This window comes from Tenebrio molitor, chromosome 6, assembly GCF_963966145.1.
Source record: "Tenebrio molitor chromosome 6, icTenMoli1.1, whole genome shotgun sequence".
Classification (NCBI taxonomy): Eukaryota; Metazoa; Arthropoda; class Insecta; order Coleoptera; family Tenebrionidae; genus Tenebrio; species Tenebrio molitor.
Genome location: NC_091051.1, coordinates 10,206,931 through 10,231,638, shown reverse-complemented (window position 1 = coordinate 10,231,638; position 24,708 = coordinate 10,206,931). Strand labels below are relative to the sequence as shown.

General features: G+C 35.1%; 1 protein-coding gene across 13 annotated transcripts; it reads left to right on the top strand.

Annotated features, from left to right (window-relative positions):
- Positions 1-3,329: 3,329 nt before the first annotated feature.
- LOC138132909 (proton channel OtopLc-like) lies at positions 3,330-24,701 on the top strand. 13 transcript variants are annotated; one of them, XM_069050624.1, is made up of 15 exons: positions 3,330-3,481; positions 3,536-3,579; positions 9,279-9,443; positions 13,638-13,768; positions 16,230-16,629; positions 16,955-17,020; positions 17,523-17,820; positions 17,875-18,035; positions 20,613-20,769; positions 20,971-21,183; positions 21,269-21,505; positions 21,559-21,805; positions 21,861-22,142; positions 22,318-22,498; positions 22,555-24,701. In XM_069050624.1, exons 3-15 carry the CDS (start codon positions 9,294-9,296, stop codon positions 22,861-22,863), a joined length of 2,832 nt encoding a protein of 943 aa, XP_068906725.1. In that variant the 5' UTR covers positions 3,330-3,481; positions 3,536-3,579; positions 9,279-9,293; the 3' UTR covers positions 22,864-24,701. The 13 variants fall into 13 exon arrangements, with proteins under 13 accessions (XP_068906725.1, XP_068906724.1, XP_068906730.1 ...); XM_069050623.1 differs by having other exon boundaries at positions 3,330-3,488; XM_069050618.1 differs by lacking the exons at positions 3,330-3,481; positions 3,536-3,579 and adding an exon at positions 4,632-4,813.
- Positions 24,702-24,708: the final 7 nt, after the last annotated feature.

Genomic DNA, 24,708 nt, shown 5'->3' with positions numbered 1-24,708 from the left:
AATTATGCTTCTTTATTCAAATTGTCACATGAATGATGAAATTGTTGTCAAATTTGTCTACAATTTGTCAATATGCCACACGTTTAAAATATTCACTTTTTAATTTTTGTTTATTTATTTTATAATATTTTTTATTACATAATTAAAACCTCGTTCTATTCCATTTGTCTGATTTTTAAAATTTCTTGAATGTTTTCATTTTCAGAATTGACACAAAAATCAAAATTAAGATTAATAATACATACGTATAAAAACAAGGATAAAAGCCAATAGCCAGTATTTTATTTTTGATAAAATGGATATGAAAAAACTGATAGTGGAATTTCGTGATTTTCAATGCAAGCGAAAAAAGCTCAGGTTATAATATTGGCGTTATAACTTTTTATCTGCTCCGCCCACATAAATTGACCAATGAGAATCAAAGGCAGATTCAATCTGTATAATTTTTCATCACATTTGCCACGTAAAAACTTAAGGTTATAATTTTGCTGTCAAGTCCACAATTATTGTTTTAGGTTTTAAAAAATAAAATGTCATTATGACAATTCAAATGTCAGAATTTTTTTTCTGTGTAAATCAGATCGTCTTAACAACCTATTTGATTGGTAAATGGTAACTAAGAAAATGTAATGGGCGGGGCAGATAAAATGTTACGTTGTCCTTAGTATAGTAAAGAACATGTCATTTGACGGTGTCTATTCAACGAGGGGCAACCCCTATTCGTCCTAACTTGATATTTGCCTCTGTGGTTGTTGCAGTATTAAATACATACCTACAGTGTGAACATAAAGTTATCTGATAGTTTTCAGAAAATCGCTCGGACATGACAGCTCGATTTTGTGTGACGTGCAATTTGTTTAAATAACGTCATTGGTTTTTGCGCAATGACGTCATAACGAATTCTTTTATTTGACAACCCCAACTTTTTTCTTCTCTCTATGATAGACCTTCCTCCTAGCTAAGCTAAACGATGAATGAAAAAAATTGTTACCTTACATAACATTATTTTTTTTGAGAAAATGACAAATTTTAATTCCAAAATGTAATTTTTTTTACTGTAAAAATTTTAATTGAGCTCAAACAAGAACAAATAATCATCTAAAGTTAACAATAACATTTAACGCTAATGTTGAAATTGCCCCCCGCCAACCCTTTGGCACCCAAGGATACGAGTGTAAAAATTTTGTACACTGCCGTCGATAATGTGAGGGCTGATTTGTTCCATTTCTGTCCGAATTCTCTGCCGTAAATCTTCTAAATTGTTTGGTCTATTAAAACAAACACTCGATTTTAAATAAACTCATACAAAAAAAAATTGCATTAAAAATTAAATTACATTTTTTGAAAAAATTAAAAATTTGTAAAATTTGTCATTTTCTGCAAAAAATTGTTATTAATTTAAATTTTTTTAATTCAACTTTTGGGTAGTAGGAAGGTCTATCAAAAGATGAAAAGAAAAGCGGGGGTTGTCATTAAAAAAATTGGTGATGATGTAATTACGCAAAAACCAATCATGTTATTTAAACAAATTGCACGCCACGAGATGGAATTTTTCTAAATAAAATCGATCTGTCCGAGCGATTTTCTTAAAAACATCACATACCGCAATAATGAATTTTGTTCCAAACTTGATGTTCACAATGTATATCGTTTCTGTACCCTAAATCGAAAAGGAATGAACCTAATTTATTAGCAAGTAATGAAACAACTTTAGGATACAGACCATCAGTCCTTTCTGGGACACTTTAATCTGTTCTCCATTTAGTTACGTAGTTAATTTTTTAAAACATAATGCTTCAAATCGCTTAAAATCTTTAAAATTAGCTTGACGTTTCGTTTTGACAAGTTGTGACATTTATCAAAATCCGTTCACACAGGAGAAAATTCTCAAATTTCGACAGTGTCGAACAAAAAAAAAAGTTTGTATCTATCGGTCTTTATATTACAAAAATTTATCTTTTTTCTTTCTGAGTGATGCTTTTTTGACACAAACAGACCGAAATGCCTTGAAATTCAGCACAGCTTCATGAGCCGAAGGTGAATTTTAACTTTTTTAAAAATACCTTAAAACAGGGTAGAATCATCGATATTTTTACTTTTTGAAAACTATATTGAAAAACAAGGTAGAATCCTTAAAATTTTAACTGTTGTACTGAACAGCCCATATAGTAATGTTAACAACTGAAAAAATACAAGAAATTTAGTTTTACCTTGGCACTTTCAGATTAATCCCGTTAACGCATCATTGAGAAAAAATCTCCGTAGTCTGTGCTTCGTCTTTCCCAATTTCACAAAGTACCTAATAAAAACTTTTGCAATACAGTTTTATTTCCTTTCGAGCAGCAAATGAATGTTTATAAAATGAAATTGCTTTTTCCTCAGGTGTGCCTATCGGATTCAAGATGCCTTCACAGGTATCAACGATTAATTAAAACGGAAATAGAAACAGGAGTGGCAACATTTTGCTAAAAACGCAGTCTCCTGCTTTCATCAAGGCTCAGATCCGGAACATAAACGCAGGAAAACGAAGAGACAGTCTGTCTGGATTAATTTTATCCACAGCTTTAATTAAGATTGAAAGAAACCTTGACCCTGGTCACTTAATTATCGACCGTTAAGATTCCAGTGCGAAGTTGGAATTCGAAAGCAAATACGAGAAGGTAGTAGGAGAATTCGAACGAAGAATAAAATGTGGAGTGAACAATGAAAAGGGACGGACAGTAGTGAAAGCTTGCATCATTTAGGAGATACGGTGTTCAGACTAGATAGTTTCCGGGTTTTACAGTGCGAAACAGTATTTGATATGGTTTTGGTAAGGGTTGGACCTAAATGTGACCAGAAAAAGAAGCCAACTGATATGAATAAAAGATGCTTTCGTTCTAAAGAATCTTGTCAAAATTTAAACAGAAAACTCTTGAATAGTTTACGAAAACGAACAATTGTGTGGAGGTAAATATGAAATTAATTTTTTTTTAAATGGGATTGCTGGTAGCAGAGCAAGAAATAAATAAACCCACTTCAGTGTTGTGTTTAATGTTGCGTACTTGAAGTACATACGGTTAAAAGCCAGACGTCAGAAACAAAGTGTATTAAATTACAACTTTTTGAGAACACGAAATGGGAGCGAAAAAATATTATGTGGATGGGTGATAATGAAAAAACTGTACTTCGTGGTGTTAAAAAATTTACATTTGGAATGAGCGGAGTGAGTAGAGGGTGGCTTGGTCCACGAGACGCAAGGGTCCACTGGAAAGCCCCTAAGCCAAGTCACGTGACACCAACAGTAGTAGGGGGAAACCAAAACACCAAAACGCATTCTACAGCCAGTAACGCAATGCATCGCCGAGTATAGTAATTCCAGAGTTAGGTGCGGTAACACGCGAGCTTTTTCCTCTAGAACACGAAGTGAACATAATGTTTCATTTAGGCACGCTTTAGCAGTTATTAAAACAAACCAAAGCACATATCGGTGATTCATATCGTAATTTGTAAGTGATTTCATGAAGAAATTTGAAACAACAGCCACAAATTTCAGGTCAATGGGAAGAAAATTATTGTAATTGTCGGAAATATGGAGTGGTAAGTTGTTTTAATTTAGTAAACACGACACGACACGATTTTTAAATTGCTCGTCAGCTGTGACGGAATAAAATGTGAAGAAAACACAAATAACAATACCAGAACAAAACTCGAAATAGTGCTGGGACAGAATCGAAAATTTTGGGGCACGTGTTGGCGAAAATCCAAGTTTTTGCGTTGTTCCCTGAAAATTCGCGTTTTGGATCGAACTTTTTCCGTGAGGGTAGTAGTGGAGTTCGATCGGCGTCCCGATGCTTCTTTGTTCACTTACAGAAACAGGTGTTTGGAGGGGATAAACGACCCCCGAGGTTGCCGCATTAAATGCACTTCCGTATTTATTGCGTCACATTCCAGTTTCTTTTTGCGAACATCTCGGTTTGATTAATTTGTATTTCTTTGAACGCAACCATCTGGGACCTTCCATAACTCACTCCATAATAGCACCATTATGGATCTATATTTGGACGATTTGTTCCGAAAATCTAATTATTAGAGATAGGACTATATTTGGAACACTTGATGTGAAATAATGTGGGTGAGGACTACGGAGGGTTCTGAAGCACGAGGGACAGAAATAGCCACCCTCCCTACGTGCGAATGACTCGAGCGTGTAATACTTGACTAAAAATCAAAAGATACCCCAACGACAAAAGGGATTCTTTGAAAGTGTCCACATGTGTGTTGACCCCACCGTAACAAGTTTCGCGAGAATCACATTGAATAGTCTTGCGTCAAAGTTGATTGAGTGCGTTTTGCCTCTTCAAGACGGCCGTTTTAACAGTCTTCATTTGCACCATAATCGAATTTTGATTTGGAAATGTCGCAATTAGCGTTCCATTAGCTGTGCAAGTTTTCTGTGAAATGGAGACAAATTAGTAATTTAGAAGAAGATTAATAACGTTATGCCCCTATGCGTCTCGTAATGAGCCGCTTATAAAAGCTTCTTCCGGAGCAACGCGGTCCTTGTTATGCAATCAGACTGCTCGGCGCTAGATAGTGGCGCCGCGACGGTGGCTGACGGTGGACGTTCCAACCAACAGACCAACACACATTCGCGTGTAACGATTTCAGATGTTAGTACAAGTGCATTCTTCAATCATCATGCACTTGTAACCAGTTGATGCATCTTCGGTTATAATGCGAAAAACAAAAAATGAACAGCTCTGTTGATAGCAACATCGAAAGCATAAACGATGACAGATTCCAGAAAGCCATCAAATGTAAAGTTAAAATTGTAAGTCGAGGTTTTGTTCTTGTGCCTTGATTCTTATTCTTCCTTTTCCCTTCCGTTTTGAGTTGAGTCAGGCTTCTAATTATTTTAGAAATAGGGTCATGCTGCTCACACAGTTATAGATGTTAATCTAAACATTGCTGCATGCCTACTTATATCTGTGTTTCGTTAAGTATCGAGTCTGGCCAGTATCAAGCTCGGTGTCGCAGATTTTGAAAATGTTTGAGTTTTTTGAATTCGGACCTTTGACATTTCGGCCGACTTTTCAAACTTTCAGAGGGGTATTTTTAGAGTGGAGAGATTTGAAATGTCGATGGTTTGGCCGCCCACGTCTGCCCACGCGGCCACGCAGGGTGTGCAAACAGCGTGCGACCTTCATCCCCCTTATATAACCTATGAAACAGGGAATTAGCGAAAATTGTCAGTAATCGCAAGAGAGCGGGGAATCCGGGACAAATGCGCAGCGCAGTGGCAAAGCTGCCATCAACTTGGCCCCGAGTCCGTCGACCTAATCGCAGTAGACTAGTTGTACGCACGCACTTTTGTTGCTTTATTTTGTGAATATATCCGGACTTATTTCCGGTTTGTTTATGTTAACCGCCAAAGCACGTCTGCAACTCCTCCGACCGCGTTTCCGGGGAGCCTCTTCGGCCTCGGGATGGCCCGTTCTTTTGTTTTTGTTGTCTTCGCACCATGCACCTCTGATGCACTAGCTACACATATCTTGGAGCCGGCTATTCCTAGCTGTTAGGTGAGTTCATCCAAAATATATCTTTCTGTTTTACTTCCGCTGCAATTCTTTGCCGCAGCAATTAATCTGTACCAAAGGTCCCAGATGTTTTCCAAACAAAAATATACCACTTTCAAGCGTATCCTGTGAATCGCTCAAACTAGGTCAAAAATGCGTTCAGCTTTGCGCTTTTTGTTTTGATCAATATGGGGTAGGGTGTGACCTACATTTTTTAATTTAAAAACCCATGTCAGATTCAACGTACGCAGAAATACATTAATTTTGAGCCGAATTAAAACAACGTCTCTACGGTCCTATTCTTCCCTAAAATGTAACAACATCTGGCAAAGTTGCGTCTGTTTTGGAATTTATACTGTGCGCTGAATTAAGTAAAGACTACAGTTCGACGTGTCGATATTATTGTTTTCAATTCGTTTAAAGCGAATTACAATTCAAGGTGACTTAATTACAGCGGGAAGGTAATAAAGACGTAGGTGTTAATGGGTTTTGAAGTACACATAAATTTCAATCAATTACAAACTACTAAAATCATTCATGAACGCTGCAGTGTCTGGTACAATTCAACACAAACGTTACGAGTGTCGGTGCCTGTGGTGGTTGCTTATGCGTGGACAGGGTGCACTCTGCCAGATTAATTGAGTTGTAGTGACAGATTTGTTATGCATGGTAATGACATTTAACATTTCCCTTCCATGAATTTCATTTCACGAACAGTTGAATAATATCTACAAATTGCAAGACAATACAATACGTTACAACAGGTTGTTCATGTTCTCTGATGATTTTAGCATTGGAAACATGTTACTTAGAATTGCTAGTTGTCGTTGGCAATACTCAGATCGATGTAATTTAAGTGGACTAATGAGTTGATTCTTTTTGGATGTGCCCTCGAATCAACTTTCGAAGTCCATTACGTGCTGACCCCTTTTAACCTATACTTACGTAGTACAGACGGTGGTGGAGTATGACGTAAAATTATTGTATTGTTGGGTTTAATTGAATTTTAGAAGATTCACTGACATGACACAGATAATAATTGGATTTTTGTGTTCACACTAAAGACCAGTTACATTGATAGTCTGCAGAGGTTTCAGACTTTACACGCCTTGTAAATTAATGCAAAAATTGTCCTTTTCTTTAAAAAGTAAGAAATTGATTATTATTATCGCCAAATTTATAAACACATTTCTATAAAAAACTAAAAAGAATTTTGTGAGTAAGTACGCTATCCAATAAACTTGTATTTGAAAGTTGCACGACTTAGCTTTTTCGCTATTCATCATTGTGAACGAAAAATATTGTTGAAATCAACAATATCTAGGACAAACACCCATTATTTTCTTTTTTTTAAGAATAAAGAAATGTGTGTTAAAAGGAAACAACCAGTTCAGTTAATTTTATATTTTTGTCTCAGGTAATGTTTATTCACGAGTCGTCCTACCAGAATAAATATTTTATTAACTGCGTTAAAAGACATTATGAATTTCGAATTTCTTGTAACCGTAATGTTTTTTAAATCCTTTTTAAACTGAATCAATATTTACAAAGCAAATATTTCCGTATTTATAAAATTTAATAGGAAATGATATTTCATTAAGTACAAACAATTTACACATTTTACAGCATAATATTTCTACGATTTCCTTTCATTTCACTTTAATGATTTTGGACAAATTGGTAAAAAATAAATGAAAACTAAAAACCTAGCAGCAGTTTACGTGTTATTTTAAAATACTAAAATGCAAAAATACAAAATATGCAGTTATGTTCTTTACGTATAAGTATATTTATGTATTTGGTGCAAACATTGGCAGTTAAATTCTTTGTGCGGGTTCTGGTAATAATTTAAATATCACTTAAACGCAAAGTTGGCGTTGAAGGGTCGATTGTGAATGCACCATGAATTACAGATCACGGATTAGCTGTTTAAATCTACCCTCACTTTTTGCGTTGTTTATATCGGGTGTTTTTATAAATTTCACCTCGTAGTAGGCCTTGAAGAGTAAATTATGAACGCACCACTCGTGTAAAACGTAAGATTTAAACAGCTGATCCTTGATCCGTAACCTGTATAGTGCGTTCACAATCGACTCTTCAACGCCTGAGGTGAAATTTTAAAAAACACCCAATATTTTTACTCTGCAGACTGACGAGTGGTGCGTTCACAATCGACTCGTCAACGCCAGCTTTGAGGAAAAATTTAAATGAACACCGGATATGTTTTTTTTTTAAATTTCGTAACAACTAAATTTAAGGTAAAAGTAAAGAACGTTCAAAGAAATGTACGGCCATGTGGTCCGATGCTTGCTTTTGTTTCCGTTAACCTTCATCAGCTGTCAAATCACAAATATCAAACGTCATTTTTAAAACTACGAGAGTTTTCTTAATTCTTAAAATACAACATACTAAACAAAAATAATAAAAATACCTCGTTTGTAGAAGAGAGAGAAAGAACCACGCTCTGCTATTACTACAAATTTTTTTGAACGCTCATTACCTTCCAGAAATATAATGTTTACTTTTTTAAAGCTACTTATTTGAAAATAAATGTCCCACGTTTAAATAGACTACGTGAACAAAGTGGTAAACAAGTTACATCAAGATATCCATATTTGATCCTGATTGCAAAAATATAAAAATATGTGGGATTCTTCATTTAAAATGTCACACCTGTGCCAATTTCCAGCGAAAAAGGAAATGTAGAAATTTAATAGTTCAATTTCACAAACGAACTTTATTCTCTCTTTGATTCATCAAACAAATATCAGTTTCAAATGGGAAAAAAATCAAGGAACAATATTTTGCACGTTTCTTTGTGTAGAGAGTTTAACGTGTTAGGACAACTTCGGATAAAGTTCTGACGTAATTCCCAAGAGTCGTAACACATAAGAATCTCAAATTGTGTGATGCAGTACAGCGCAAAGGAAACTTGATAAGTATGTTTTTTTAATGCCGACCTACCGCACTGTTAATTACATTAATATTATGACTGATTGATTACGTATTCTTTGTGAAGTAACGTGAGTAACATTGATAGTGAATGAGATAACGATCATTTGATATTCATTAATATGTTAATGTAATTTTAATCGAAACAACATTACATCGTTTGGTATTTTGCTTTCAAGAAACGTTTAACATTTAATTATTTTAAATTAAATTATTGTTTGTAAATTGTGTAAATATTTGCTTCCGTAGATATTAGAAAATTTGTTTGTTGATGGAGTATAATGGAAGATATTAGATAGAATTCAAACATCAGTTGCAGAAAGTTCTTATAAATATTTGCTATGCAAACCAAATAACTTCCTGACATATTTCCGGCGGACCCCAGTTCCTTATTTGTTCAACATTCTGTTTCAACTCTCATCAGCCCGTTTCACCGTCGTTTCCCGTTGCACGATTAAAACAGTACAGCTTTCGTTTATTCATTGACAAATGTACAAACCCCTAAAACCCACATAAAGCCAGTGTTTATGCACCCAACCACTTGTTGGTAGTTTTTAACGAAAACTCTATCGCATTTACCCCAACTAACAGCGTGCAAACCAACCCAACAACCCGATCAATTACGCGACCAAGCCTTTAGATACTATTATGCCCATTATCGTAATTGCTCCAGTTCGTCGATTTTCAGGATGTCAGACATTACCACCGACTGACAGCAGCGCAAAAACCCTCATTTCTCCTATTTACGATCTTAATTTTCTGTTGCAGTACAAAATCACGAACATGCAACGCTGTCCGTACATTCACGAGATGAAAGAGCGCCTCCTAGGGGAGCAGATACCGATGGAACCGCTTCCGAAAAAAATACCAACGCCGCCGCCTTTCGCAATGGACCAACCGCATCATCAGCAACCGGTAGCCACCATTGTTAGAGTAAGCACCGTTTTGTTGTTTTTCAAATGTCGATTGTCATCCGACACCGAAACGCTTCATCCGTGTCCAGGACAAAACGTTATGTTGGACGAGCTGTTATCGAGTCTGGTGCACATCATGATGATGCTCTTTGTGGTGCAAAGCCGAGTGTAATTTTCTGCAACAGTCTAATTCTAGGGGATACGGGCTTGGTTTTATGACTAAAAGTAAACGAATTTTTTAACGAGCAGCACGGTTAGTTTGACGTTTGGTATTCTGTTGAGTTTCGACGGCGATGACCGGTTTGGTATTTGAATTTTAATTACTCTATTATTAATTATCTTTAGGCTTTGTTGCCAGGTTGATGACAAGCCAGACAGAATCTGAACATTGCTAAATGAAATTTTTGTGGTGAATTTATCATTTTTTGCAGGTTTTATTATTTATAAAAGCCTAAGTAATTACATATGTGTTATTAAAAGAGCACGTTCCTTTTGTCTTATTTGTAATTAGATTTAAATTCAAAATTAGTGTTGGTTTAACAGCTAATTTTGAAATTATAACAAATATGTAGATAATAATTATTTAATTGTTTTCTCTTAATGTATTCAGAAGTAGAGATCTTCATACAATGTATGAAGATATTTATTTTACTCTTTTACACTTTATAAATAAGGATATGTCCATTCACCTTTACTACATAACGGGTGTTCAAATTAAAAATTCATCAATGACTTTTTGATGAAAGAGAGAGCGAAAAATGGATGATGCTTTCTTTGACAGATGTCAGTTGTGTTGCTGCGATTTTCGTCAAATTAAGAAGTTTTGCATTCAATGTTACCAAACATGTAGCCAACGAAATTAAATACATATGTATATGTATGTATTTTAAATTTCATTTTTGAAAAATAAATTGAAAATTGGCTGCTTCGCTGAAATCTTATAAATAAATCGGAATTTGATGTATTTTTAATTACATCATCAACCATAATACATACAGTCTTATAATTTACTAAAAATGCGGGATAAAATTAGCAAGTTATTTTTAAAAATGAACGATCCTAACGGCTCTGTGCTCGGTGGTACTGTTATAATTTACAGCCTTACCCTATTAAGATCGCTACCGATTTATTGCTCATAAACGACCAAAGTTTATTTATGCTGTACTATTTGAAGACAAGTAACACTCATCTTCTCATAGTAGACGTACATTTATTAGGAAATTTTTCTAAAATTAAACCATCACCTCTTAGTCGAATGTTTTAAATCATTTCAACAAGAAATTAAAAATATCGGTACCTACCACATATTTGAACATAAACACCTGACTTGCTATTTCCTATGCTGTTTCATTTTCACGTACGTTAAACATTTGCGTGCGGACGTAAACTGTTAACAAACAAAATGAAAACATTCGCCCGAAAATTCAACAACTGTAGCGTAAACAGTACTGTTTTTGCTAATTATGATAGCAGTCGTAAACGACTCTGTAATTGAATTCACTTCCGCTATAACATTTTAACGGTGAGGAAATTTGAGTACCATTAACTTCCACTTAAAAATACCTGTTCAATAAAAAATCACATCATTTTTGAATACTATACAGCGTGGGGCAAGTTTTACTTCCACCATCAAAATCCTCAGTTCTATTTACACAAAATTAACCAAAAATGGTACTCAGTTGTAAAGGTGTTCATTTAAATTTCTTCTCAAGAGTCGATTGTGAACGCACAAACAATATAAAAAGTGAGGTTAGATTTAAATAGCTTATCGTGATCTATAATCCGTGGTGCGTTTACAATCGATTCTTCAACGCCAACTTTGAAGAGAAATTTAAATGAACACCCGATACAGGTACAGGATGGATAATCGTATAGCATATTTGCGATAAAACCCTTTTTTCCACTACTAGTCTCAGAAGGCTTCATTATTGACTCTCGAACCGACCCCAGAAGTAGAATTTCTCTCCCAAGGTTAATAATAATTTTCATTATTAACCTAGGTGAATAATGAACAGCCATCACCTAGCAACGAAAGATTTTCGTTGATTTCACTGGTTAACGTAGACGATTTTCATAGCAACCGTTGAAAAATGAGAACTCGGATCGTCGCATCGGACAAAATAATTTAATTAATAGTTATTATCCGAAAGGGTTTTAACGTATCTAGTAATGGAAAAAATAATATATAAACCACGGTGAAGAAGTCCCTTATAGCCTTCGCGCCTTAGAACCCTCGGCACGCCTCGGGCTCTAATCTTAGCGCTCTGGCTATAATCATGAGACGGCCGATCATTTTTTATAAAATAAAATAAATGTGAAATTTGACTTTGATAGCGTTTTATTATTAACATAATAAAGCAATTCGGTCTTTTTTCTTAAGATCTCACCCACAGGACAATGTCGATTTTGATTATAGAAAAGTTGGTATTTAAATCAGGATAATAAGTAACTGAATAAATCGACATTTAACATCTACGAACAAAATGGTAGCATTTATGGTAGTATTTTAAAATGACGGAAATCATCAAACGGTGGTAAAGTCTGATTTACAAGGGTCTCCAGACTCCAATACCATACAAATCCAGAACCGTACCGCCAGTTATGATTTACAGCTGGTTGTTTGTGGTAAGCGACCATTGTCAATCAGGAATTATGACCAATCGAGGGTCGCCGTCATAAATTACTCACATTTTGCTACCAAAAATTATTATGTCAATTAATTTGAAATCAATGAGTCCTTCATAATTTTTAATATCAGAAATGAGGTCTATGTGGTATTTTCAATCCAGGGAGTCGATAAAAAAAATTAAGTAATTAGTTTTTTCATTTTTTCGTGTCCTGACGCCATTTGGAGCGTCTGTTTGAAAAAATAAAAAATTCATGTAGTAGTACTTTCAGTCTAGATTATTGACCGCAAAATTCAAATTTCTAGGATGATTAGAAATATGGTTTATTGAAAATATGCTATACGATGGTCCACCTATAAGTATGAAATTATAAAGCACATCGTTTTTTAATTATTTTAGCATGAAAATTACAAAAATTAATCTAGTTTGTTAAATAATTGCGTTTTTGAATTGCAAAACAAATCAATCAAATAATTTATGCATACCTACATCAGTGTAAAAATCAGAAACTGAAAATTAGGCTAAAATTGGTTTTATTTTAAATCAATGGTTTTATTTATTAACGAAAAATAAAAAAAAAAGTTCTTGTGATTAACCATTTGAGTGTACCAAATTTCATTAATTTTGTTTAATTAGCAGTTGCGATTTTGAGGGTGAAAATACAGGGTGTTTTTGAAATGCGTGCACAAATTTTAACCACGAGCTTCATGAAGAACTTGGAAAAAATATCTAAAAAATTATATGTCAAAAAATAAAATGACATTTATTTTTTGAGCTCCAATTTTTTTTTAATTGCTTTTACTCTTCTGTGTTGTCAAACAACCTCATAGGTAAAATTTCGGCACATTTTAAAAATACACCCTGCATATCATATTTTATAAAACGTACACCAATGCGGTTTCTTTGTTTTAAAGCATATTTCCTATAGGTTACTTCGCATTGGCGTACATTTTATAAGACATGATATACAGGGTGTATTTTTAAAATGTGCCGAAATTTTACCTACGAGGTGGTAGGACAACGTAGAAAACTAAAAGCAATTAAAAAAAAATGTAGCTCAAAAAATAAATGTCATATTATTTTTTGACATAGTATTTTTTAAATATTTTTTCCGAGTCCTACATGAAGCCAGTAGCTCGTGATTAAAATTTGTGCACGCATTTCCAAAACACCCTGTATGTGGTTGATGTTAAGCGACAACAAGAAAAATAAAATGCGGAGAATTTTCAGTTTTAAATGGGCAAAATACGTCATAATTTGTCGCTCAATACTCGCTGGACCATCTCTATTTTTAAATCAAAACCACCTGTTGTACGTCCGCATCATTACAAAGCGATAAAAGTGAAACAACATCTAAATCATTTTTATGTTGCATCAATAAAGTTATATCTCTACCAAACGGAAATAATAATAATAATTTTATGAGAGTCGATTGATGTACGATAATAGTGGAAATAAATTAGTTTATCTCGTTTTCCGTTTAAGCCCCGAGAGGTTTCTTACTGAAACAATTGATGATGTTTTTTTAATTTGGCAGTTTACGGTATAGTACTATAATGTGTCCTCCATCTGTTGCTTCTTTGCAGCTCAATGCTGACGGTTACGGTTCTCATACATCACCAACTCATCACAGAGCCGATCGAACACCCTTAATGCCTAAAGACCCAGAAGATGACTTCCACTGCGTGGAGACGTCGGTTGTCCCAAAGAATGCCAAGTAAGTAGAGAATTTATGTCGCAGCAACCGGCGTCGAAAAAGAGATCATCGGATTTTGTATTCTTTGCACAAATGTATTCGTTTTTCTGTGACGACGGGAGGAGATTTTTCAAATGGAGAGTGACAGCTCAGTTAAAAAATTTGTGGGAAGATTAAAAATATATTAAAACGTGAAAGCCTCCACTCATTATGAAAGTGCACATATAATGTCAGTTAATTTTCAAAAGGTCGAACCCTTTTTACGTGATGTGTAATCAGGCCGTAAATCTTTCCAGACCAGTGGGTGATCCTTCTCAAAGTTTGGCGTAAAGAGATCATGTTGCGTGTACTACAGAGCAACATAATAAGCTCCATTTGCCGTTCTAGAGAGTAGCTGAAGTGGCTGCTACGCCCTCATAAATGGGAGTGGGGGTGCTATTGATCAATAACGGACCACGCAGCATCCCTTTTTCTACGATAGACTTCATAATAAATACGCTATGAACTGGATTATACACAACAACAATCGTCCAGAGCTTTTCAGGACTCACCGAGTGTGTCGCATCTGATCTCTTTTGGCTCCTTCGAGTCGAGATTTTTTCCACAAAAATTCAAATTTTGTTCGGGGGGGTTGGTGCTTTGGGGGGTGCTCAAACTGTCATTTTGTCGTTGTTTAAGATCGAAATATTGTTGTTTCGGGCATTGTTTTGGGTGAGGTCACGGAGGTCACTAGGTCGAAATCCCGGGCCAGCTTTTCTCATGGACCAATACCAACAAGTCTGGCGCGGCACGTGACTCTCCTGCAGCATCCCTTCCTTTATCGGCTCTCGCGAGCTTTCTAGTTCACGGTATCGAGGCGTCTAACGCCGAGCTTTTACCATTCAAATAAAAAAAAACACGGTGAATTGTCATTAATTGGTGCTAAGTGTGACATAAACGGGTAGATAAGCGTCCTCGTAAACATGTGAATTGTAGATAAATTTGTACAGTCCCTTTTTAATGTTTCATTCATACAATGAAGTTCGAACATGTAATTGATTAATACAAACAAAACAATAACAATAATAATAGTTGATCCGGCCTAAAAGACATCGATACGTTTAAAACAATATTAAAAAATGTGATCCACCTACCAACGAATTCAAAATTTGGCTATTTTTCGAAATTGTTATTGGATTTATTTGAATTAAAATGGTGGGCGGTGGTGAACTCAAGGTTGCCACTGTTGAGGTGGAGTCTGTCGACAATATGGCGACACTTCCGGTATCGCGGGCCCACGGAGGAAATGATTCTGTTGCTGAAAAAAACAATGCCACTAACAAAGAAATGGAGCTGAAAAACGTTCAACCCAAGCCGTACAAAAGGTATACATTACAAATCGTTTAGAAATTCCGCAGGTCTATTGGGTCTCCACTGCTGGTCCTTGTCAAGCAGGAATTTCCAAGGATACTCGCCGAGCTTTGTTAGCTGAATAATAATCCGATTAGTTCTCAAAGCTGGCGTTGAAAGCTCGGTTGTTTCCTTTTGCCGCACATAACATTGCAAAGTTTTAATTAATTAATTGCCAATTTATAGTCTGAAATTCCGTAATTTGCACTCTGTCTATGTGATAGATAGTTGCACACAGAGGCATCTAGTTATTTTAAAACAAAAATGCAAACTCCTTTCAGATTTTATAGTCTAGTGTTAATGAACTTGCTCAGAAGCTGATAATAAATTCAAATTGGCGGGAATTCACTCTTCATACCTCTTACTGTTAGGTGGCAAAGATTTTAAGTCATTTTTTTTACTTTCAACATTTTTCAAAAAGAAACAGTGAAATTGTATGTTTTCAAATTGTCTCGTGCACTTAACGTTAAGCTGTAATGATCAAATTATTATTGCAAGAAGACAGACCATCTGGAATTTATAACGAAGCAAAAGTGCTTTTAATTAAGCGGCCAGGAAGCAGGGTGGGAGCACGGTTGACTGTGCGAACTATAATCTAAAATTTCCAGATTATTTATAGAAAATTAGTGCAGTAGTGTTAGTCAGAGTGTTTGTGTCTAGTCACAATGTATGAGCTTTCTTATATTTCCGATGAATCTCGGTATGTATTTCCGCCACAAAGCTTTCGACCGAGTCGAGAATAATTACTCATTTTCAAAATAATTGGGCATTTTCAACACAATGTACTTCACTTCATGATCTTGATCTATTGGGGTTGTCGAAATCACGTTACTTTTTGCTGATTCCTTGCATATCGTTGTTGTTTTAAATATTTCACGAGAGGAAAACAGGAGCGAGCAAATTTAACTCGATGACAACGATAACATTTAATTAAGGAATTTCCGCCTAACGGTTCCAAAAATATTTAGAATAACTTCGTGAAATCAAAGTTAAAGAAATTTCAATGCCAAATGTGTACTAAATACACACATGATATTGGTGTTATTAGATGTTCTCTTGGGTCAATTCTAAGTTTGTTTTTTCTTCTTTTCAGGACTTCCTTATTCATAATCATGAGTTTTGTGTATGCAAAACTATTGATCGTTATCTGTATAGCATACGTAATATCAGATGTAGTCACTCACAACATACCACTTTATTATTACGAAGGTTTCTTTACGTATCTCTACGCCCTGAGCATATTGTTTCTGCTCTACGTCTTCTGTTTTCTGCTTCAAGAAAGTACATGTTGTTCGGAGAGTGAGAATAAAGAGAAAGTGAAAAAGCCACCCAAAGAAAAACCCAAACAGAAGGAAAAAGAGAAGAAGAAGGAAGAAGAGAAGAAGAAGAAGGAAGAGAAAGAACGGCTCAAGAAAGAGAAGAAGGAAAAAGAAAAGGAGAAGGAGAAAGAGAAAGAAAAGGACAAAGATAAGAAGAGTAAAAAGCAGGAAAAGGTAATTCGTTTTTCGTCATGAATACCATACATTTTTAATAACATTTCAAACATAAATAAGTTATAGCTTCGATTATTATTATAGATTGAAAAGTGGTCAAGGATGTATAACTTATTTGTGAGTGAGAACTAAATAAAAATTCGTGTCTTTACTCAAAAAAAAAACATGAAGGGGTGGTCTTTGTTATTTTGATTAATTTATTTTATGTTCCTTATTTGTTTCACATTAACATTTTTGTGTGATTATTTTTTTATATATGTTTTCTGTTTAACTTTATTTATTAAGTTTGAGTTATTTTGCGTTGTTGAGCATGTTGTGCGTGTAGAGGGAGAGATTTCCACGTAAGATGCGTGACATGGTCCAGCAGAAGGCAACATCCCCAACTCACCAGGTGAGCGAAGGTTGGTGCCTAATTAACTCTCCTACCCTCTTCCTACAATCAATTGGCTTCTTCGTTCCTGTCTGGCGTCATAAAAAGTTTGATGGACTTACCGTTGCAACCACTTGAACAAATAAACTTTTTATGACGCGTTTGCTTGGAAAGCATGAAAAAAGGAAATTATCTTTTTGTTTACGCTTCCCCTTCTATTCAACTCTGTAGTAAGAAAAAGTATGTGAAGTTGGTGTTAGAGCCCATCTATGCGAGAGGCGAATCGATTCAAGCTCTATTGTGGTGTTGACAATAATTCTTTGACAGTTGATTGACGTGAACCTCTTGAATAGACGCGCCCCATATTCAGTGTTATCGTGTAATTGTCTCGATCACATCCTTTTTCCGCCGAATCTGCCATAAAACAAAATAAAATTTCCCATCGAAACTTACACGCACAAACATGTTGCACCTCAACACTCGTTTCTTTTATTCATTATTTTATTTGGTTTTGTGGGGGTAGAGCACATACCGGCGCAACTCCGAAGGGGTGGTTGACGCAGGTTGGGCTACAGTGCCGGTGCCTGTGGCTGAAATCAGTGCACAATCTGACGCCCCTGTTGTATCGCAGGAACAAACCGCTCCTGCCGTACCTGTTCCACCACCCACAACACCACAACCTGCCGCTCTTCCAGCTCCAGCTCCGTCGACAAACAACACCGACGTCGAGGCTGGAACTGTTTCAAAATGCAAGAAAAAGAGGAAAACCACTCAGAATGATCACAGTCATGGTAGTTTCTTTCTTAGAATCGGTGCCATCGGTGAGTGGCGAGCAAGGTACGGTCGCAATCTTTAAACCCATCTGTTGGTTTCAGCCTTCGGTTTGGGCACGATGATTTATAACGGACTCGAGTTCGGAACGTTTTTCGAAGTGCCGTTCACTTCTCCTTGTTACATGATTCTTCGAGGGGTCAATCCCGTTCTTCAAATGATCTTCACTTTCATGCAGATGTACTTTATTTTCATGAACTCTCGGGTAAGTTTGCACATGCACACCTCCTTTTAAAATAAATAGGTGCCACCAGAAAATTCATTTCAAGGTAAAATACTATTGGTAGCAACAACGATTTACCTCTTCATCCACGTAACGATTACTTTAGTCATTACGGTTACACATTTGATACATGTTTTTCCATTTCCATCATTTTTTAGTCGGGTCGTTTCATAAACTCAATTCTGGCTCAATTATAAAGTCATTATTGAGAACGCACAAAGTAATAAAATATGAATTACTTTCAGAATATTTAAAATGTTCACTGAGGTGAATGAGTTTTTGTCATCATTTGGTATAAATAATCTGTTCGCACCTAGCACTTGGTACAGACGTATAATAGATCAGTTTGTTAAGTACAAGTACCAAATTATGTCATTTTTAAAAGTAAAAAGTAAGAGATTATGAATTTATGAACCAGTGCACAGTAATTACTTGCACATCCTCTTTGTCGATTCCTTTATATGACCCAAGTAGTCAATAAAGAAGAATTTAAATATTATTTTCTTAAAAATAAAAATGTAACATAAAAATAGTGGGATTAAACCTTTGCCTTTCTCTGTGGTAATTGGAGAAACGAAAAGGGAAAGATACCTTTTGGTAGTCCGATTAGTTTTCAATGGAACATTAGAGTAATAAGAATTTACGACTACTTAGTCCATTTGGAATGGATCTACCGACTAAAACTTTCAATAGCTCTCAGAAAGGAAGGTGATGTAAAAATCAGGAAATTGTTTACTCTTTATTTTTGTCTTTTATTCCTTTTTAAACTAACTTGACTCTTAAAGTCGTCTTCTAACGGTCTTCGACTGCAACTGTTGTTTACTATTCGGAAATTCGTCGCAACGTCTATTTTAGTCTTCAATGGAAGTAAGAAGCAGCTGTAATTGTGTTGAAAACTGGATGACGGCCAATAAGAATGTTATTTAAAATATATGCATTAAATAATTTGTATACGGAACTAGAGGTATTTTCATATTTGGTGGCGGAAACAAAAGACTGAGAAATGTCACAAAAATGTATTGTCAGTGTCAAATTTCTGATAAACGCCGTAAAAAGGAATGTCTAGGTAAATTTAAATTTTCGCTAAATAGATAGAAAAAACAAATTCTAAGGAAACCAGTTTTTGTCAGTGCTTCAAAAGGAAAAGTTATTCTCATATAATCAAACGTATTACAAATTATTTCTCTAGTTCGACGATGAATAACTTTCTTATTGCAAATTTTCTGCATTTCTGTCGAAATCACGAACGTCTTTGAGAAATTTGACACTGGCAATACAAATTTGTGACATTTCTCAGTCTTTTGTTTCCGCCATCAGATATGAAAATATCTCTATCATTCTAACGGGTTCGTTAATTCCAACTAATAGATTTTTTTTTATATCTATGGTTGAAAAACATTAGTTTTTAGTTAATTGTCAAAGGAGTCGGCTCTAGGCACCAGCAAAGCAAGCGAATGTTTGAAGTGGTACGGTCGGTGGACAAATAAAACTGGGACACTTAAAATTTAATCTATGTAAATCAGACCATTAAATTGTCAATATATTTGTCAGTGTCTATATAATATGTCATACCAAAGTTAACCTATTTGTGATAAAGCCCCATAATTAAACGATGCAAATTTATAAATTTTGACGTATGTGATTGTCATTTTTGTCCCAGTTTTATTTGTCCACCGACTGTACATTTCTAAAAGTACTTTCTTTCCAATTTCTTATGACAACCTCAAAGTAGTACTGATGTCTTCTGTTATACTCAATGGTTGTTGAAAAGAATACGTAAACAATCTACTCTTTGCAGTTTTCAGGAAGTTTATTTTTTATAGATATCTGCATTTTCTGCTCACATGAAATCACATTATGAATATATTTTTTCTATTTCATTGTTATAAAGAGCATTTTGTGCATTTTGAAATTGAAAACAGTTGGACAAAATTCAATTTTGAATCATCGTTCTAGTGATTATTGAATATGGGGTTGGTACTGTTAGTAGAATTACTGTAAATGTCAACATAAAATGTGATGTCAAAAATAAATTTGAATCCATGTTGTAGGATCAAAATAAACTATTACGGGGGTAGATTATTATTGTAACAAAATTTGGGAGACAATTTGAAATTTAATTTTCAATGAAATGCTCATGAATCATACCAACCCAATCCCATTAAAATAAGTCACTAGATAATTATTTTATAGGAGTATTTCTAAATTTAAAAAGATTAAATTAATGAAGGCGAAGTAGAAAAAACAGCATGTTACACTTGTTTACAAGACATGTTGTCTAACTCGTTCTTTTAGAAGGTACGCTCGTCGTGCTCTCGTTCGACAATAGACTGTCTTGTGCAATTCGTATAACAATATACTCTATTTTTTGTTTTCATGTTTATGTGTGCTAATCTAAATTATTTATTACTGTTGGTTATTGTCTAATTATTCGACTCCCAATATTATTTTTACCAAAAATAAAAGATGTCAAGATTTTCTTATTTGCTGCAACCTAGGGTCGTCTGTGACCCCTAGCGGTATAAAGTCAAGCTCTAACATATTTTTAAATTATTTCAGTTAAACATCCATCGATTTAAAGTCATAGCACGTTTCGGTTTGATGCATGTTGTTGCCACAAATATTTGTGTCTGGATTCGGACTCTTGTGCTTGAATATCTTAAGGAGATTACAATCTATCACAAAGACGAGTTTAACGAGACGATTGAGCTTTCAGGTAAGTCTCTTAATGGCATTACCCACATGTCTGTACACCAGAAACTTTAATTTCTCCTGATGGAATCCGAGAATGGGACACGTTTTAATTTGGTAAATTTGGTGTCATTTTCCATTGAGAAATTGAAAACAAGTCGATGTAAAAATAAGAAGTACCTTATAAAGTGCATCGATAGTTAAGCCGCTTTTGTACAAATTGCAGACAGCATACGTATGCACAACTTGCGTAACGCAAACACAGTGTTAGGCAATCACGTTGCAGTACCAGACGTAATAACCACAACAGCAGCTGCTATCACCACAGCACCTGTAATCACATCGACGTTAAGAACTGTTGTGCAAACAACAGCTAGCACTGCTACGACTACGTTGCGTAGTTTAGCTACCACTCTGCCAACTACCACCATCGTTAGACGTAAGTCGCTTGATGTTACCTCGAAACGAAGCATGTTTCTGACTAACTGTCGCCGCATTCTACTAACCCTTTATTAACCAACAAGGTGTGTTCACAACTCCCACAAGAACTGTACCAACAACTTTATGGCGAATATTCCAAACTAGTCCCACTACCATCCCTACAACGCCATCTACAACTTCTACCACCACGGCAGCTGCTAAATTTTGGAAAGCTGTAACAAGTACCCTTGCAACGACTACTAGTACCGCATCCACAACTCACCGAAACTTCTTTGACTTTAGAAGTTTCAATAATTTTGATACTAACAATATTGTTAACGGTAGGCGTTCCCTTCGACGGTGGAATTGTTAATTTGGGTGGGTTTTCTTTTAGTGGCGGAAGAACCTGTAAATGCCTTCAACGGTTCGGAATTCATTGACGACATAATACCTCAGGCATTGAAAGCTTTAAATACCACAAATGGCACCGTTGAAAGCCCTTTGAGCTGTGGTAGAGTGAACATAATGGGAACAATAGTTCAAGAATCTGCTCCTTATTTATTCCCCTTCATTATCGAGTATTCGCTCATCGGAGCGGCGGTCATATACGTCATGTGGAAACATATCGGAAGGAACCCGAGGTATTAATCGCACGAGCGATTTTTATTCCGGTTTTCTGGACCTGACACATTTCAGATATGTTACCCAAGAGGATCTAGAGCATCGTCTGGAAGTGATGCTGTCAAGACGAGCCGTTGCTTTAGCTCACGCTCAACAAGGTCGCGTCGACTGCGTCGGAGCTTCTAAAGGCTTGTTCTTCGGATTACTCCTCCTGGTCGGATCGCTGATATGTTTGATATTATTCTTCGTGCTCATTCACCACCCGAACTTCAAACTTTTGGCAATATATCTTGCGGACGTATCTCACTGTGTTCTTATGGTGCTCAGTATAATAGCGATTATTATTGGATTTATAAGGTGAGTCAATCATCATCTGAACTGTCAACATTTCATTACCTTACCTCGTTGAACGCGCAGACGAACTAATGATGATTTTGCTTCTTCATTTCATGCTTTGTTTTTCTTTGCCGCTCATCAAATCATTTCACACACAAACAAGAATGCACCTGACGTCTACACGCCTCAATTACAGGGTACAATCACTCAAGTTCAAATCTGAAGAACAAAGTGATCTCAATGATATCCTCCTACGCGTCTCAGCTTTTGGTTTGTTCATCTATGCAGTGTTCAGTGTCATTGCAGGACATCTGAACGCTTTCACCAACGAATCTAATTTGCTGGTGATGATAACCGGAATTCTGTCAGTCGTTCAGGTGGAAAATTGATCTGCACTCGCTCACAAGCAGTACTAATTGTATTTGTTTTGAAGGTGATTCTCCAGCTGCTTTTCATTGCCGACGTTTCGCGTCGCCGTGTTCACCTTCCTGAACACGATCGTTCAAAGCCTGGACGTCAAGTCGTCACGTTTTTGCTCATTTGCAACGTTACCATGTGGATCATTTACACGTTTGAAATGCAAAAAGTCAAGGCAAACCCGGTGCAACTGAAGTTTTACGGATTTCTAGCCTGGGCTATAGTCCAACGGTTCACGTTGCCACTTTGCATTTTCCATCGATTCCATTCAGCTGTAACACTAGCCGAGATTTGGAAAACTAGTTATAAAGCGAGACTTGAATAATTCGTACTTAAAAAAAATCAAGTAGCATTTATGTTTTTAAGGGATCAGCTAACACATACACTCCCTTAAAAATTAAAATACATAAGTCTGATGGTTTTGCTCATCTAAAGTAAGCAAAATTTTATTTGTTTTATTTAATTTATAGTTTATCGTACTAGCAAAGTTTATTTTTTGTTTGTTTTGTACATATTATTTATACATCCCACTGTTACGTACATTTTAGAGTTTTAGTTTTGTTTGTTCATTTCTCACCGTGGTTCGTGCTCACACTTGTTCATTCGTACGTCGCTGTGAAAAAAAATGAAGAGTGTAATTCTCACATTTTTCTTTATGAGGGTTGTGACCCTTGTTACACGCACATTTTTCATTAAACCAAAGTACTTAGATGAACCCGTAGACGTTTTGCTACTTAACAAAGAACAGACCCATCCAATACAATATTAGATCAGTGTTGCAGATAACTGTTTTAGTGTAAACATAGAATAGTTGACTTGTAATCGCGAAGTGAAAATATTTCTTAATGATTTTCGCAATATTTTTGCTTGGCCATTTACATTTATAGAAGTTTAAAATAAACATATAATTCCAACATTTTTATAAACATTTCAAGTGAGCGCTACTAATAATATTGAATTGTAGTCTAGTTAGATGTTGGTATATGTGTGTGTATATAACAAAATAAAAAAAAATCAAACCATATTGGTGGAATTTATGTGATTTGTTTGAAAGGAAATTTGTTACCATAATAAAATAAACAATATTTATATATTCACAGGAAAAATGAGATTAATTTCATTGTCACTTTTGTACCGCCACATCACTAGTTCTGTAGACGTTACAATGTACTGCTTGTAATTTTTGTGGACCACCAAATACTGAATGTTAAACTAAAAGACTTGAACATACCTACGTCATTTAATTTTTGTTCTTTTTAATCTCTCCCGTCTTGCCAGAATTTATTTTACCTATGTTGCTCGCTTCTACACCTCGAATCCGTGTGTGCACGACGAATGTAGAAGCGCTTTTATATTACTCCAAGTAATGAACAAAAGATAGGTAGAATTTATTTTTGGTAAGTTTTGCATTTTCATTCATTAGTTTCATTAATAATACGTAAGTAAATGACCAAACGTTTGGTACAACATTAAAGTTAGAACAAAAATTTTTAATGCAAACATTTACAAGGTCTCGAATTAGAATATGAACATGCAAATAATCGTTAAAAATGTGATTCCATTGTAATTATTAAAAAACTAGCGTTAAGTTAATATGAAATCAGTCATTGTTCTCATCAAAATTTTACATGTACTACATTACTGTCTTGTGAAATCTGTGTTATATCACCGTGAAAAGATATATAACATTAATATTACATATTATAAGTAATGTTATAGATAGAGCTAGATATTGAAGAATATACCCATATAAATGTATATATTTTAAATCATAATGTATTTATTTCTATTTTAAATTGTCGAGAAAAAGATTAATAAGATTCAAGTAAGGTCGTGATGTGTAGTAGGTACTTAAAACTTACGCTCAAATGTCCAATTAAATTGATAATCTTTAAAAACTACTACTGTGTAGATGGGCTTGGATCGTACTCAACACTGCCGTTTTCTCTAAATGTTCAGCGTTTTACCATTACATTTTTACTATGTTCGATGCTTAACGTTAACTACTACAATTAGTTCAATACAAATCTTCGTACATTTGATATTTTAGTAAGTTGTGTGTACTTTACCGTAATAAGCATAATAAACATGTAGAATAACCAGTCATTTTATTAAAATTTACATTGTTTATTTATTTAGATTAATAAAAGTCCAAAAATAAAACCACATT